Here is a 16,353-nt window from a genome sequence, read left to right on the forward strand (position 1 = left end):
CTTACAGTGAGCTGAGATCTGGCCACAGCACTCCAGCCTGGGCGACAGAGCGAGACTCCGTCTCAAAAAAAAAAAAAAAAAAAAAAAGCTAATTAAACAATATTATAATGACATTGAAAGAAGTACATTATTTATTTATTTATTTTGAGACAGAATCTTGCTCTGTTATCCAGGCTGGGGTGCTGCAGTGGCACAATCTTGGCTCACTGCAACCTCCGCCTCCCAGGTTCAAGGGATTCTCCTGCTTCAGTCTCCCGAGTAGTTGGGATTACAGATGTGCACCACCATGTCCAGCTAATTTTTGCATTTTCAGTAGAGACAGGGTTTCTCCATGTTGGCCAGGCTTGTCTCGAACTCCTGATCTCAGGTGGTCTGCCTGAGTCGGCCTCCCAAAGTGCTGGGATTACAGCTGTGAGCCACCGTGCCTGGTCAGAAGTTTAATAAAGAAAATATTCACATTCCACTTTTGGCTTGTAGAATACAGGATAGTCCTTGTGATAGTTTGCTAAGAATGATGGTTTCCAGCTGCATCCGTGTCCCTACAAAGGACGCAAACTCATCCTTTTTTATGGCTGCATAGTATTCCATGGTGTATATATGCCACATTTTCTTAATCCAGTCTGTCATAGATGGACATTTGGGTTGATTCCAAGTCTTTGCTATTGTGAATAGTGCTGCAATAAACATACGTGTGCATGTGTCTTTGTAGTAGAATAATTTATAATCCTTTGGGTATATACCAGCAGTGGGATGGCTGGGTCATATGGTACATTTAGTTCTAGATCCTTGAGGAATTGCCATACTGTTTTCCATAATGGTTGAACTAGTTTACAATCCCACCAACAGTGTAAAAGTGTTCCTATTTCTCCACATCCTCTCCAACACCTGTTGTTTCCTGACTTCTTAATGATTGCCATTCTAACTGGTGTGAGATGGTATCTCATTAGGTGGGAACTGAACAATGAGATCACTTGGACTCGGGAAGGGGAACATCACACACTGGGGCCTATCATGGGAAGGGGGGAGGAGGGAGGGATTGCATTGGGGAGTTATACATGATATAAATGATTAATTGATGGGTGCTGACGAGTTGATGGGTGCAGCACACCAACATGGCATAAGTATACATATGTAACAAACCTGCACATTATGCACATGTACCCTAGAACTTAAAATATAATTTAAAAAATGTAAATAAAAAAAGAAGATGAAAATAAATAAACCAAAATAAAGTAATAAAAAAAAAAAAGAATACAGGATAGTCTTTGCTTGTGCATCATCTATTCTTACGTAACTGTAATCAGACAATAGAGTGAGTGTTTTTCCATGTTGTCACATATTCCTTAAAAATATTCCTTGCTGGGCATGGTGGCTCATGCCTGTAATCCTAGAACTTTCGGAGGCTGAGGCCAGAGGATCTCTTGAGCCCAGGAGTTCAAGACCAGCCTGGACAATACAATGAGACCTTATCTTTACTAAAAATAAAAATAAAAACATAGCCAGACATAGTGGCACACGCCTGTGGTTCCAGCTACTCAGGTGGCTGAGGTGGGAGGATCACTTGAGCCTGGGAAGTCAAGGCTGCAGTGATGAGAGATCGTGTCACTGCACTCCAGCCTGGGTAACAGAGGAAGGAAGACCCTGTGTCAAAAAAATAAAGAAAAATTGTTTCAAAAGAGAATTCAATGTGTCGATTACAAAGCCTATTGCTTCTTTTCTGTCTTAATTTTGCTGACACGCTGATATTTTAATCTCCTTTCTAGAGTGTGAGCTTATTCATATCCATTTTAGAGGAAGAAGGAGGTTTGAAAATGAAGGCACATACACATTTGTCTACCCCGTCATGTGTTAATGGTTCCCATTAAGAATAAAACAGGTAACAGGATTAGATAAGGGGAAAAACAGAAGAAAAAAAGATCAAAACTGTTCATTAAAATGAGTTTTATTCTAGTTATTTTCAAGTGAGGAGATCCAAGGTAAAAAAAAAAAAAAAATGCACTAACCAGCTGACAAACAGCTCTGCCCTCCGGAGGCTTGGCAGACACTCAGCAGCTGCTCCCAGGGGCAGGCACCTCTGGCTGTGCCAGCATCTGTGCCAAGCCTGGACAAGGTCAGGAGGGAAAGAAATACCTCACATACCTTTGGATCTGTTTAGTCATTGACACAGGAAATAGGTCTGTGTCGCTCAGCTGGTAGCATCATTGCCTTTGCCTGGAAGGTCAAGGGTTCAAGGACCACACTAGAAATCTGGCAACTTCCCAAAGCTAATGCTGGCACTGTCATGGAAGGCGGGTGGCGATGAACGCTGGAGAAAGGAACGCTGTCTCCGCATATCCCAGGATAAAGGGGCTCACAGGGGCAAAACAGACACCATGCCACTCAGTTTACTTTGACCCATAAGCTTTAAAGTACTCTAGTGTGGAACTAGCAGAACTGTCATCCAGGGGACAGGATGGTGTCATAGGCGCCTCTAGAAGCAAGTGGAGTTTGGGGCTCTCTGATGCATGCTCTACCACCTTTTTTTTTTACTGAACCCTCAGCTCAGCCTCTGTTTCAGCTTTGAGAAACTCAGAAACCAAGAACAGCGCAAAATTGTGGGCAGATCCTCAGGAAGAAAAGAGGCCCACACTTACTGAGTAAACTAAGCCTGGAATTCAGGTCCACAGCCCAGTAGAATAATCTCTTTGTAAACTTCTCTAAAATGCTTATGTGCATTGCGGCTTGGAAGTTCAATGTTATGCACAAAAGCAATTTACTATAATATTTAAGATATTTAAATTAGTTTAAAAGTTTAAAAAGCATGATTATATTTGACATTGTTTGGAATTATTTATAGTAAATACACTGGATAATTTTGCTTTTGGCTAAATATTGGAAATTTAGGGAAATAATCCAAAAAATGAGAGTAGAGAGGGAGTTCAGCGAAGGTACATGTGGAAATACATCTTTTAAAATAAAACAAGCCCACCCCACTAAAAGATAGATCACTTAAGCCTGAAATACAATTTATCCTTCTGCCTAAAAAATTTCTATGGCAGCAGGTGTGGCCTGAACAACAGTGCACACCTGAGTTGTCTGTGCATGGAGTAACATTTTGGCTTACAAGTTACCACAGGGCTAATTGTTGCTTATTTATTTTGTGGGCTGCTCTGATCCTAGATACCTTTGTCCCAGGAATGTGGGAGATTGAGTAGGTGTGGGGATGGTGCTCTTCAGTAAAATTGTCTTTAGACTGGAGAAGGTAGAGTAACAGGCAGTTTCTTGTTAGTCTAAAGGAAAAAAAAAAAATCCCTGACTCCTTTCCCCTTGAAATAAAACACCTTGCTTGCAACCAGCTACAAGAGAGGTTTGAGGTTGGCTTGCACTGGGACCCTGCCAGCAGGTCCAAGTCTGGTGTTCATGCTCCCAGGACATCTTTTGCTGTCGTATCATGAATTTTTTATTTATTCAGTTATTAAGAGCTGTCTTTCTGCTCCTACCCTCAAAAACCTAAACATGACCTCTCGTCTTTTGAAACCAAAGACAGAGTGAAACAATCCCCAAAGAAAGAAAATCCTACAAAGTCTAATGGAAGTTACACAGTTTTGGATTTCCCTTGACATTTTGTGGTACCTGTCTCTAGTCCTTAGTGCTTTCTACCTGAAATTACTAACATTTCCTCTCTTTGTGAGGACAAGGTTCTTCTTCTTTAATTTTTTAATAGCTTTATTGAGATATTCACATATCTCACATACAATTCACCCATTTAAAGTATATGTTTTAATGGCTTTTATTATATTCACAGAGTTGGGCAGCCATCATCTTAATCAATTTTATAACATTTTCATGATCACCCCCAAAGAAATCACAAATGTTTTAGACAACACTCTCCAATCCTCCTGTCCTCCCAGGCCTAGGAAACCACTATTGTAATTTTTGTCTCTATGAATTTGTCTATTCTGGATATTTCATATAAATGGAATCAAGGCTCTCTTTAAGCATCCTACTATTCTTCCACAGAGCCTGGCCAAAAACCTCGTACATAGTAGGCCTTTTAGCAAGGCTAGTTACTTGATTTAGGTATATTAAATGACTCTTTTAGGATTAGTATATTTCATGAGTGGGTAACTGGATAGTCCTAGATGAAAGACCTCATATGCCATTACCCATGGTGTGTTAATGGTCTGGATAGTATCAGAATGAAAAGACAGCCTATGAGTCATAGCTTCCCCTAGGTGAGGTCCCACAGACATGGCCCCCTGCACTCCTCATCTGTTCAATGATATAACACGGACGCCATCAGCTCAACAAATCAGAAATCGATTCCCTAGAAGACTGGAGTTCTCTTATGAGTTGGCACACCACGCTGCGTGTTAACAGGCAATAACACTAAAATGCACTAAAGACCATGTAATTTATTCCCAACATGCTGTTATTCTTTCCAAAACATTAGCTTTGGAGCAGAACGTTTGCTAAATGTTGTCTTTATTTCCAAAGCTTGGGGTAAAGATCATATGCAACCAATGACTGAGAGATAATTGGCCACTTTACAGTTTTAGCCTCAAATGAACTCTCCCGTCTGAGTAAATTTCCTGGTAAAAGATCCCATTTTAATAGAATGTGAAAGCTGCAAGAAAGATGGAGCTTACAGATCACAGTATGGTCTGTTAGATAAATGACCAGGAGTAATATTTCTTAAAACCACATTTTGTAGACAGAGTTAACAGAAAACCCAGGAAAAAAATACCCAGTGGTTCAGCATTCATGCTTAAATGAAAATAGCATGTGTGTTTTCAGCCCAAGTTGTGCCAGGACTTGGAGGGAAATTGGCAAGGATTAAAACCAGGAGTCTTTTGGGGGTTGTTGGGTATTGTCATCCTGGACCTGATCTCACAGCTTTCTCTTGGAGGAGAAAGCAAAAAGTAGCTGTGCTAAAACTTTGTTCTAAGAGTTGCCATAGAGTCCAGAAAGTTCCTCTTCTTGCAGTTGGCTTATTTTCCCTGAGCTGGCATTGAGCCAGAAGTCAAGTTATTATTTTGTTTAATAGCTGAAGAAATGACCATCTTGTGCTTTTTAACCTAAAGGTGGCCTTGACTGCAGATCCCTGGATGTTGTGAAGCACCTAAGAAGGTGAGTTCTTCCAATACAATGGGAGGGTGCTGTTGCTGTGCATTTAAAGTGTGGTCCTTGGTTTCCTCCTTTGGATTATCATCTTTGGTAAGGTTTGCCTCATGGAGAACTGGTGACTATGAGTTGTCATGTACAAAGTGGAAGAGTAGCTTTATTGTCTTAAGCTCAAATTTCACAGGCTTGCACTCCTTGGTTTAGAATTCAGATTCCTCAATATGAAAGAGACTAAGAAAATGTCGCACCTTTTAATCTATTTGGGCAGAAAGAAAATTTAAATCTAGTCAGAGAGGGTAACTGTCTACAAGAGCTCATCCCAAAGATTTCAATTAGTTATTCAAGAATCCATGTTGAAGAATGCACTATGAGCCAGGAACTATCCTGGGTCCGGGGGGTTACAGAGGAAAACTAACCATGACTCTGCCTTTAGGGGCTCATGGTTTATTGGTGATTGGTCATAGGGGAGAGGGAGAGGGAGTAAGACATACGTGTGGTAAGTACCATGCTACAGGTATGTACAGGATATGATGGAGCACAGCTTGGGGTGGGTCAGAAATACATTTAAGGAGAAATGAATCCAAGGTACAGGAGTTAGCCAGGCATCTCAAAGTTCACAGTTGCATGGGGTAGGCAGTTTGGCTGAGATGGAGGGACTAGTACGTGAAAAACCACAGAAATGGAGATCACATGATATGGTTCAGCATGTCTTGGGTGGATAGGCATGTGTTTTTTGACAGATAAGGCAAGACAAGTTGGCAGAGGCCAGATCAATAGCAGCCTCAGGTTTTATTTTTTTATTTTATTTTATTTATTTTATTTATTTATTTATTTATTTTTATTATACTTTAAGTTCTAGGGTACATGTGCATAACGTGCAGGTTTGTTTCATATGTATACTTGTGCCATGTTGGTGTGCTGCACCCATCAACTCGTCAGCACCCATCAATTCACCATTTATATCATGTATAACTCCCCAATGCAATCCCTCCCCCCTCCCCCCTCCCCATGATAGGCCCCAGTGTGTGATGTTCCCCTTCCCAAGTCCAAGTGATCTCATTGTTCAGTTCCCACCTATGAGTGAGAACATGCGGTGTTTGGTTTTCTCTTCTTGTGATAGTTTGCTAAGAATGATGGTTTCCAGCTGCATCCATGTCCCTACAAAGGACGCAAACTCATCCTTTTTGATGGCTGCATAGTATTCCATGGTGTATATGTGCCACATTTTCTTAATCCAGTCTGTCACTGATGGACATTTGGGTTGATTCCAAGTCTTTGCTATTGTGAATAGTGCCGCAATAAACATACGTGTGCATGTGTCTTTGTAGTAGAATAATTTATAATCCTTTGGGTATATACCCAGTAGTGGGATGGCTGGGTCATATGGTACATCTAGTTCTAGATCATTGAGGAATTGCCATACTGTTTTCCATAATGGTTGAACTAGTTTACAATCCCACCAACAGTGTAAAAGTGTTCCTATTTCTCCACATCCTCTCCAACACCTGTTGTTTCCTGATTTTTTAATGATTGCCGTTCTAACTGGTGTGAGATGGTATCTCATTGTGGTTTTGATTTGCATCTCTCTGATGGCCAGTGATGATGAGCATTTTTTCATGTGTCTGTTGGCTGTATGCATGTCTTCTTTTGAGAAATGTCTGTTCATATCCTTTGCCCACTTTTTGATGGGGTTGTTTGTTTTTTTCTTGTATATTTGTTTGAGTTCTTTGTAGATTCTGGATATTAGCCCTTTGTCAGATGAGTAGATTGCAAAACTTTTCTCCCATTCTGTAGGTTGCCTGTTCACTCTGATGGTAGTTTCTTTTGCTGTGCAGAAGCTCTTTAGTTTAATTAGATCCCATTTGTCAAATTTGGCTTTTGCTGCCATTGCTTTTGGTGTTTTCGACATGAAGTCCTTGCCCATGCCTATGTCCTGAATGGTACTACCTAGATTTTCTTCTAGGGTTTTTATGGTATTAGCTCTAACATTTAAGTCTCTAATACATCTTGAATTAATCTTCGTATAAGGAGTAAGGAAAGGATCCAGTTTCAGCTTTCTACTTATGGCTAGCCAATTTTCCCAGCACCATTTATGAAATAGGGAATCCTTTCCCCATTTCTTGTTTCTCTCAGGTTTGTCAAAGATCAGATGGCTGTAGCTGTGTGGTATTATTTCTGAGGACTCTGTTCTGTTCCATTGGTCTATATCTCTGTTTTGGTACCAGTACCATGCTGTTTTGGTTACTGTAGCCTTGTAGTATAGTTTGAAGTCAGGTAGCGTGACGCCTCCAGCTTTGTTCTTTTGACTTAGGATTGTCTTGGCAATGCGGGCTCTTTTTTGGTTCCATATGAACTTTAAAGCAGTTTTTTCCAATTCTGTGAAGAAAGTCATGGTAGCTTGATGGGGATGGCATTGAATCTATAAATAACCTTGGGCAGTATGGCCATTTTCACGATATTGATTCTTCCTATCCATGAGCATGGTATGTTCTTCCATTTGTTTGTGTCCTCTTTGATTTCACTGAGCAGTGGTTTGTAGTTCTCCTTGAAGAGGTCCTTGACATCCCTTGTCAGTTGGATTCCTAGGTATTCTATTCTCTTTGAAGCAATTGTGAATGGAAGTTCTTTCCTGATTTGGCTCTCTGTTTGTCTTTTACTGGTGTATAAGAATGCTTGTGATTTTTGCACATTAATTTTGTATCCTGAGCCTTGGGTTTTAAACAAGACCACTTTCCCAGCTCCTCCTGGCTATTCCAACATGGTACCTGGTGCCCTGAGTTCTACCTCAGCATTAGTCAGTGTGTGAGTATCACTCTTTCTTTTTTTTTTTTTTTTTTTTGAGACGGAGTCTCGCTCTGTCACCCAGGCTGGAGTGCAGTGGCGTGATCTCGGCTCACTGCAAGCTCTGCCTCCCAGGTTTACGCCATTCTCCTGCCTCAGCCTCCCGAGTAGCTGGGACTACAGGCACCCGCCACCTCGCCCGGCTAGATTTTTGTGTTTTTTAGTAGAGACAGGGTTTCACCGTGTTAGCCGGGATGGTCTCGATCTTCTGACCCCGTGATCCACCCGTCTCGGCCTCCCAAAGTGCTGGGATTACAGGCTTGAGCCACACCGCACCCGGCCAGTATCACTCTTTTTTGCTCTAAGCAGATAGATTTTGCAGATCTGTAAACAAATTCTGGTTCTACTACTTACTATGCATGTAACCTTGGAAAAACTACTTAGCTATATGGAGGCTCTGTTTTCTCTTCTGTAAAATGGGTCAAACCAAAAACAACTTCATAGGGTTATTGTGAGTATTACCAGGATCAAACAAGAACAATGACTGGCAGGAAAAAAAGAAAAAAAAAAAGTGGTCATGAAATATTTGTGGAATTAAATTGGGTACAGGAGTGAAAAGGAAATTCTTCTGTCTGGAAAATAGCCTTTAGCTTTCCAAACACCAGTAGCTGCCAAAGCAGTGTAGGACACCTGGAAAGAGGTAGAAAAGAGAGCTCCGAACCATGAAGAAGAGTGACAGGAAGCCACAGACCCAAAACTAGAAGAGGGTAAGCCAGTGAAGCAGATCAAAGTGGTAGGGGTGCATCTTGTGCCAGAACAGCAAGGGCACTGCCAGGTCAGAAGGGTGGACAGGAGGGAGGAGGTGGCAGATGCTGGCTCATAGGGCACTTCAGGGAGTGAATGCATGGCAGCCCGTGGCTTCCTCTTTCCTGATGTTGTCCTGGTGTCCTACCAGGCTCTGGAAAGAAATAAAAAAATAAAAATAAAAAAAAAAAAAAAAAAGAAAGAAGAGAGGGAAAAAGAAAACAGTGGCACTGTTGTTTAATAACAGCAACACCCCTTCATGATAGAAAACACATAACAAACTAGAAATAGTAGGGAACTTCCCCAACCTACTAAAGTGTGTTTATGAACAAACCACAGCTAACATCATACTTACTTAATTGTGAAAGGCTAAAAGCTTTCCCCCTAAGGTCAGAAATAAGACCAAGGTGTCTGCTCTTATCACTCCTATTCAAAATTGTGCTGGAGGCTTTAGTCAGGGTAATTAGGCAAGAAAAAGAAATAAACGACATTAAGATTGGAAAGGAAAAAGCAAAACTATCTGAAGATATATGATTTTACATATAGAAAAACAATCTTGAAAAAGAAGAACAAAATTGGAAGATTTGCAGTTCCTGATATAAAAATTTACTACAGGCCAGGTGCAGTGGCTCATGCCTGTAATCCTAGCAATTTGGGAGGCTGAGGTAGGAGAGTGGGAGGATCGTTTTAGTCCAGGAGTTCAAGACCAGCCTAGAAAATATAGGGAATCCCAAATCCACAAAATAAATAAACAAAAAATTAGTCAATCGTGGTGGTGTGCACCTGTCATCCTGGCTAGTTGGGAGGCTGAGGTGGTAGGATTGCTTGACCCCAGTAGGTTGAGCTTCAGTGAGCTGCGATCACTCCACTGCACTAACAGAGTGAGACCCTGCCTAAAAAAATAACTTACTACAAAGAACTTGCTATAAATCTACAGTAATCAAGACAGTATTGTATTGGTATGAGGATTGATATATAAATCAATAGAATAGAATTGAGGATCCAGAAATAAACCCTCTCAATTACAATAAATTGATTTTCCATGAAGGAGTATCAAGAAAATTCAATGGGGGAAGAATAAGCTTTCTCAACTGAGACAAATGGATATCCATATGCAAAATAATGAAATTAGATCCCCTGCCACCATATATAAAAATTAACTCAAAATAGATCAAAGACCTTAAATGTAGGAGCTAAAGCTATAAAATTCTTAGAAGAAAACATAGGGGCAAAGTTTTTCATGGATTTGCCAATAATGTCTTAGACATAGCACAAAAAGCATAAGTACAAAATAAACAAAATAGATAAGTGTAGCTTTATTAAAATTAATAACTTTTGTGCTTCAAAAGAAACCATAAAGAAAGTGACAAGACAATGCACAGAATGGGAGAAAATTTCTGCAAATCATATATCTGATAAGGGGCATTCCTGTTGCTATAACAAAATACTGCAGCAGGTAATTAATAAGTAATAGAAATCTATTTCTCATAGTTCTGGAGGCTGGGACATTCAATATCAAGGCACTAGCAAATCTAGGGACTGGTGAGAGCTACGCTGTGCTTCCAAGATAGTGCCTTGTTGTTAGGTCCTCACATGATGGAAGCGATGAAAGGGCCCCAGGGATGAACAGCTCCCTTGAACCTCTTTCGTGAGTTCATTAATCTCGTTCATGAGGATTCTACTCTCATAACTTAATCAGCCCTAAAAGCCCTACCTCTTAATGCTATCACATTGCTGATTAGATTTTAACTTATGAATTTTTAGGAAACACATTCAGGCTACAAGGGGCCTTGTATCTAAAATATGTAAAGAAATGATACAACAAGAGACAAAAACTCAATTAAAAAATGGAAAATAATCTAAATAGACATTTCTGCAAAGAAGATATACAAATGGCCAATAAGTGCATACAATATGTTCAACATCATTAGCAATCAGGGACATGCAAATTAAAACTGCAGTGAGATGCCACTTCACACCCATTAGGATGCCTATAATGAAAAAGATGAATAATGACAAGTGTTGGCAAGGATATGAAGAAGTTGGAGTTCTCATACACTGCTACAAGCAAATGTTAAACAGTGCAGCCACTTTGGAAAATACAAAGCAGTTTTTTAAAACGTTAAACACAGAGGTTTAATGTTCAAAAGGTTAACATTTGACTTTGAAATTCTACTCTTAAGTATAGATACAGAAGAAATAAAAACAGGTCAACACACAAACTTGTATGTAAATGTCCATAGAAGCATTATTCATAATAGTCAAATAATGAAAATAGTCCAAATTTCCAATGACTGCTGATTGAATAAAATGTAGTATATTTGTACAATGAAATATTATTTGGCAATGAAGTACTGATACATGCTACAACATGGAGGAACTTTGAAAACATTATGTCAAATGAAAGAAGTCATTCACAAAGGATTATATATCATTTCATGTACATGAAATGTTCAGAATAGGCAAATCCATACAAAAAGTAAATCAGCAGTTGCTTGGGATTAAGGAGAAATGGGGAGTGATGCTAATGGATATGGAGCTTCTTTTTGGTGTGATAAAATGTTCTAAAATTTATTGTAATGATGGTTGCACAACTCTGTAATTTACTAAAAACTATTAAATTGTACACTTTAAATTGGTTCATTACATGGTATGTGAATTATATCTCAAAGCTGTCATAAAATCCAACAATACAAATAGCTATTGTATTTAGCACTTTCTAAATGCTAGCTACTGTGCTAAACTATATAATCTTACCTAAGTCTCATAATAAATATGCCAGGAAACTTTTAGTTTTATTTACAAAGGGAAAACATGAGTTCAGAGATAAGGAAATTGACCAAGGTCACAAAACTAGTAATTACCATACTAGTTAGGACTTTAACTCATTTTGGTCTCATTTTGAGTTTCATGGTCTTACAAAAGGATGTTAGATGGATCTTGTGAGCCTCCTTGTTTACAAGGCTGGGGTGTTCACAATAGTGACCAACACGAAACAGTAGAAATTAGTGAAATTTCTGCCTCTGACTTTCTCACCCTGGAACTGGGGTAAGGTGTTGGCTCCCAGGCGCAGTGAATATGAGGTGGCAAGGAATCTATCCTCAGTTAACTGTGCTCTCCTGCCTTCTAAGGACATATTTGTTCTAGAGGCTCCCTTAATTATCCCTCAGATATGTCACAGCTGTCATTCTGGAGGTGAGACTCTTGACCTCCACCCCCAGCACGTGATTTTACAGATTATGTCTTGTGTTTGAAACTGAGTCCTGTTACTGTTGGCTCTGTCTGCTTCCTAGTTCCAAGAAACAAAACGTGAGAAGGAAGGTGTTAAGCCCACAAGACAAAGACGTCAAATAGTTCTCATCAAGGAACATTTGGATGAGTTTTGGGAAAATGACTGTGAAGCAGATGGATTACATTTTCTGTTTGGGCTCAGCAATTAAGGGGAAAGAGGACCCAAGCCAAATGTGCTGGGATTTTGTCAAATTTCAAACACTGGAACACATTTCAGGATGTTTGACTGAGTTTGGCAGAATCAGTACCTTGACTGTGGCCTTCTCTTCTTGGACAAAAGGTGACCAGAGAGCCTACAATAATCCAAGTCTGAAAGAAGCCACAGGCATGGTTACCCTTTTGTGGGAAATGGCACAATGGTACCCTTTGTCAATTGGAATATTTCAGTGGGGGGATTAATTATGCATATGGTTATCCTTGCAAGCTTTTTGAGAAAAAGGATAAAAATCAACTTACATAACACAATTTAAAAACATATTCTTTCATTCTATTCCTCGTGATCCAGAGACTAAAAGGAGAATTGCATCTTTCCACGACTACCCAAACCCCTTCTTCTGTGCATCCTGAAGTATCCCCAGGAATTTTTGTGGCTGTACTTACTCTCATCCTTTGCTCTTTCCATTTGATTCTTTAGAATCAGAGCAGAACCAAGCGGGAAGCTCAGAATCACAGAGATCTCATCCAGTTTTCGGCAAACCCAAACACTCTGCAATAGATTGAGTGGAAGGAAGAGGAAGAACATTATAAAGACATAAGAAAAGAAGCTGAGTCCTTGTTGAAACACTGAAATGGGTCCAGGTATCATTTCTTATCTCATTGTTTTTTCTCATAAGCCCTGAATTAATTCATTTATTCACAAATGGGTGCAGGTGTCATTTCTTATCTCATTGTTTTTTCTCATAAGCCCTGAATTAATTCATTTATTCACAATATTTACCATGTGTTCACTATCATCTGTGTACTGGAAAGACAGCAGTGAATAAAACGGACAAAATTCCCTGCCCTCTTGGAGCTCGCATTCTAATGAATAAAATGCTGTTGTCACTTGGAGGATATGATTATCAGAATTTTTAGAAGTCAGTTGCTTAGTTGGTCCAAGAGCGGTAGAATTTAATTTTTTTCTCCTGTAAGTAGCTACAATGCTTTGTCAGAATTTTTACCCTAGTATTACAAATATTTATTCTATTTTGCTGATAAATTTTACAAATGGCCTCCACTGTCATTCCAGATGGGATATGTTGTCTTACCGTTGACAGAATATTCTACGCCCAAAGTTAAAATTTCTAAGAAGAAAACACAACTAAGTTCATCCTTTAAAACATTTTTTTCAAATGACTAAAAAGTAGCGATTGGGAAGTGCTGATATTAAAATGGTGGCAAAACTTCCGCCTCAGAGCTCTCCTTTCTTCTCCCTGTTTCTCATCAGCAGATCTTTTTTTATTCACTGAAGAAGCAAAATTTGAAAGTAAATACATACATTAGAAACTGGCAAGAGAAGTAAACAGCAGTCTTGGGTTTTCACTTCAAGGCAAAACGATGGCTCCTAGTGTCGACTTCTGCACGTCAATCTTGTATATCAATTCCTTGTGATAGGAAATGTAATTTTCAGTGGATTGCAATCCAGACAATTGTCAAGAGAGCTCCTATGTGGCAACTGTTTTGGACATGTCAAGAGACACAACTTTTTCAATGCTGTATTAGCCCCAGCCTGGCTTTCACTGCTTCTGTGTCCCCAGCTGGTCCCAGCTAGCTCTGCTGATGCTCCACAGCTGCAGGCACAGCTCCACCTGAGCTATTCCTGATGGAGATGAATAGTGTTGCATGACTCCCTATTGCAGACTGGTTTCATGTTAAGTCTACTGTCTAGACTTGAGACTTAATGGCGCCAGATGTCTGAGGGACTCCCACACTCGTTGCTGCCAATTAGATCTCAGGTCTACTGGTGGTATTCATGACCACAGGAGACGAAGTTTGGGTGGTAGCTCCTTTCTTTTACCTTCTCCCCCTACATTCACTCAGTCTATAGAATAGAACTGCAACCTTGATGTCCTATTTTTAATCCAACCAATCAATTTGTCTAATGCAGTAGTCCCAATTCTGGAGATCCTAGTTTCAGTGACCCAGTTACTGATCTGGGTCTTCTTGCTTAGGAAGACCTCCGAGAGTGTACACACCTGCCTGTTAAACTGGTTAATTTCCACCAGTATAAGTGTAAGTGCCACTTACTAGACGTAAATTGTTGGTATAGCCATTTCTAAAATGAAGATGGAAAAAGGTACAGCCCCAAAGACAGTAGGCATTACCTGACCTCCCATACTTTTAGAGTTATTCCTTGTTCCATCTCAGTGCATGTCTCAAACTAATTCCTGCTCCATTTTACAGCTTGCCTGATAATACTATAGGCAACAATGTCTCACACAATGATAAACTGTAATTGGAACTCCTTCATGGTGAGAGAGAAGCTTTTGTTATCAACATGTATTAGGCCTGCTGGACGTTTACTTGGTCACTCGGTCCCTGAACACAGAGATAAGTGGACCTGGGTTTCATATTTAGTTTCCTTGGGGAACAAATTTAGCCTTGGAGAATACCAAAGCTTTGGGCCCAGGAATGACCCAGAAGTTCTTTGGGACTAACTCAAAGCCTTACTAAACTCCCTCTTGGAACATCTTGGGATCCATAGCCCCAGATTCCTTGGTACACCCAGAGCATGGTATAGACTTTATAACATTGCCAGTCCTTTTTAATGTTTCAATCTTTTTCTTTCATCTTTATTCTAATAGTACCTTGAAAAAAACAGCACTGAGTATACAAATGAATTTGGGAGCAAGAGAGAGGGATCTGGGAGAAAAAATAAAAGTGAAGTTCAAAATAAACTTGTTTGGGGAACTAAATGGCTCTTATGCTAAGGAGAGTGGGCTCATCCCCACCAGGTGCATAAGAGCCAACTAAATGGCTCTTATGCTAAGGAGAGTGGGCTCATGCCCACCAGGTGCATAATTTTTTAATCCCCACCAGGTGCATTAAAAAAATTTGTCCAAATTTGTGACCCTTGGTCCAATATGGAGGGTACTAGATACTTGATCTTTTCCTCTATGTCCAGGGCATGTCTGAAGTCTTTTAATTGGAGCTCTGAGAGCCCAGTGAGAAGTTTGTTGTTTGTAGCTTGAGACATGGACTATTCTTTTCCTTTTAAAATTTTGTGAGTCTCTAAGTCAACTTCAAAATAAGGATTGAGAAAAACTCAAGACTGTCGCAGCTTTATGTTGAGTGAATGCTTGCTTGAAACAAAGAAGCAAAAGGAAAACAAAGGTAAAATGGTTTGATCATTCACCAAATTAAGCATTAGATGTTACTGCCATCTAGTGATGATTTAACACCTGGCTGCCAGGGGAAGGTAGAGTCATCTTTTTGCTACACAGGCATCACCTTAGGGCCTATCACAGGCTTGCAGGTTTGGGAACAAATGTGACATCTAGGTGAACTTCCAAATTACCAGAGGATGGTACTATGGTGAAAAGGTCCCACAACTGGAGAAAAATGCATGTCTTCGTATGAAATCCTAAGCCTCTCTGCTCATAATATTTCTTAAAAAAACTTCCTTGCAACAGTGAAAACAAGTTTCTCTTAACTCCATGACTCCAGGATCCTTAATGCATATTTCAACATTCACAGGCAAGTTATATGCCACCTCCCCATTGCATCTGCCTCCAAACCCTGTCTCTACACATCACTTAATAGAGCTCCAATCCCATTCCTCCTCATTGTCACTGCACTCATGGGGTCACTGGAGGTGGGGAAGAGGAAGAAAGAAAGAAGATGAGAAATAGTCTGATAGGGTACTTACCTTGTGTAGATGCTTTACAATCATGGTTGCCCTCACTATCATCCCAGAAAGTGGCATCATTCCCGTGTGAAAGATGAGAAAATCAAGAATCAGAGAAGTTAGGTAACTGGCCAGAGATCACACAGTTAAGTGTAAGTAGCAGAGCTGGAATTTGAACCCAGTGTACCTGGTCTCATCATCTGGGGTTTTTTTTTTTGTGGCTTGGTAAGCACAGTGATTGATGTTGGAGAAGAACGTTGAATGTGGAACAGTGGGAAATGTTCTCTGCTCATGAAAGAGCAGAGTTCAAGAATATCCTCACATAGCCTCCTCTGGAGCAGGTACAGAAGCTGGGAAGGTGTAGGAGTACTTGAGTGTAAAGGATTAGCAAGCAGGTTTTAGATGCACAAGCAAATCCATATCTAGAGCAGGGTTGCCAGAAACAGATGGTGACTCTAGGGTGCTAATTTCCTCCCCTTCCCTCATCTGAAGAAACTCCATGCTTCATGAGGGTATCCAGCTCCGAAGGATTAAAAAGATAAGCAAAA

The 16,353-nt window shown here is 40.1% G+C and overlaps 1 protein-coding gene across 1 annotated transcript in view; it reads left to right on the forward strand.

Annotated features, from left to right (window-relative positions):
* Window positions 1-16,353, forward strand: part of PCTP (phosphatidylcholine transfer protein) — a 132,576-nt gene that overhangs the window by 79,986 nt on the left and 36,237 nt on the right. The window contains exon 6 of the mRNA XM_033183580.1: window positions 12,614-12,777. Within this exon, the coding sequence (XP_033039471.1) occupies window positions 12,614-12,694 (81 nt within the window). The 3' untranslated portion in view covers window positions 12,695-12,777. The remainder of the gene's footprint in view (window positions 1-12,613; window positions 12,778-16,353) is intronic.

The sequence above is a fragment of the Trachypithecus francoisi genome, unplaced genomic scaffold, assembly GCF_009764315.1.
Source record: "Trachypithecus francoisi isolate TF-2019V2 unplaced genomic scaffold, Tfra_2.0 Lachesis_group20, whole genome shotgun sequence".
In the NCBI taxonomy this organism is placed as follows: Eukaryota; Metazoa; Chordata; class Mammalia; order Primates; family Cercopithecidae; genus Trachypithecus; species Trachypithecus francoisi.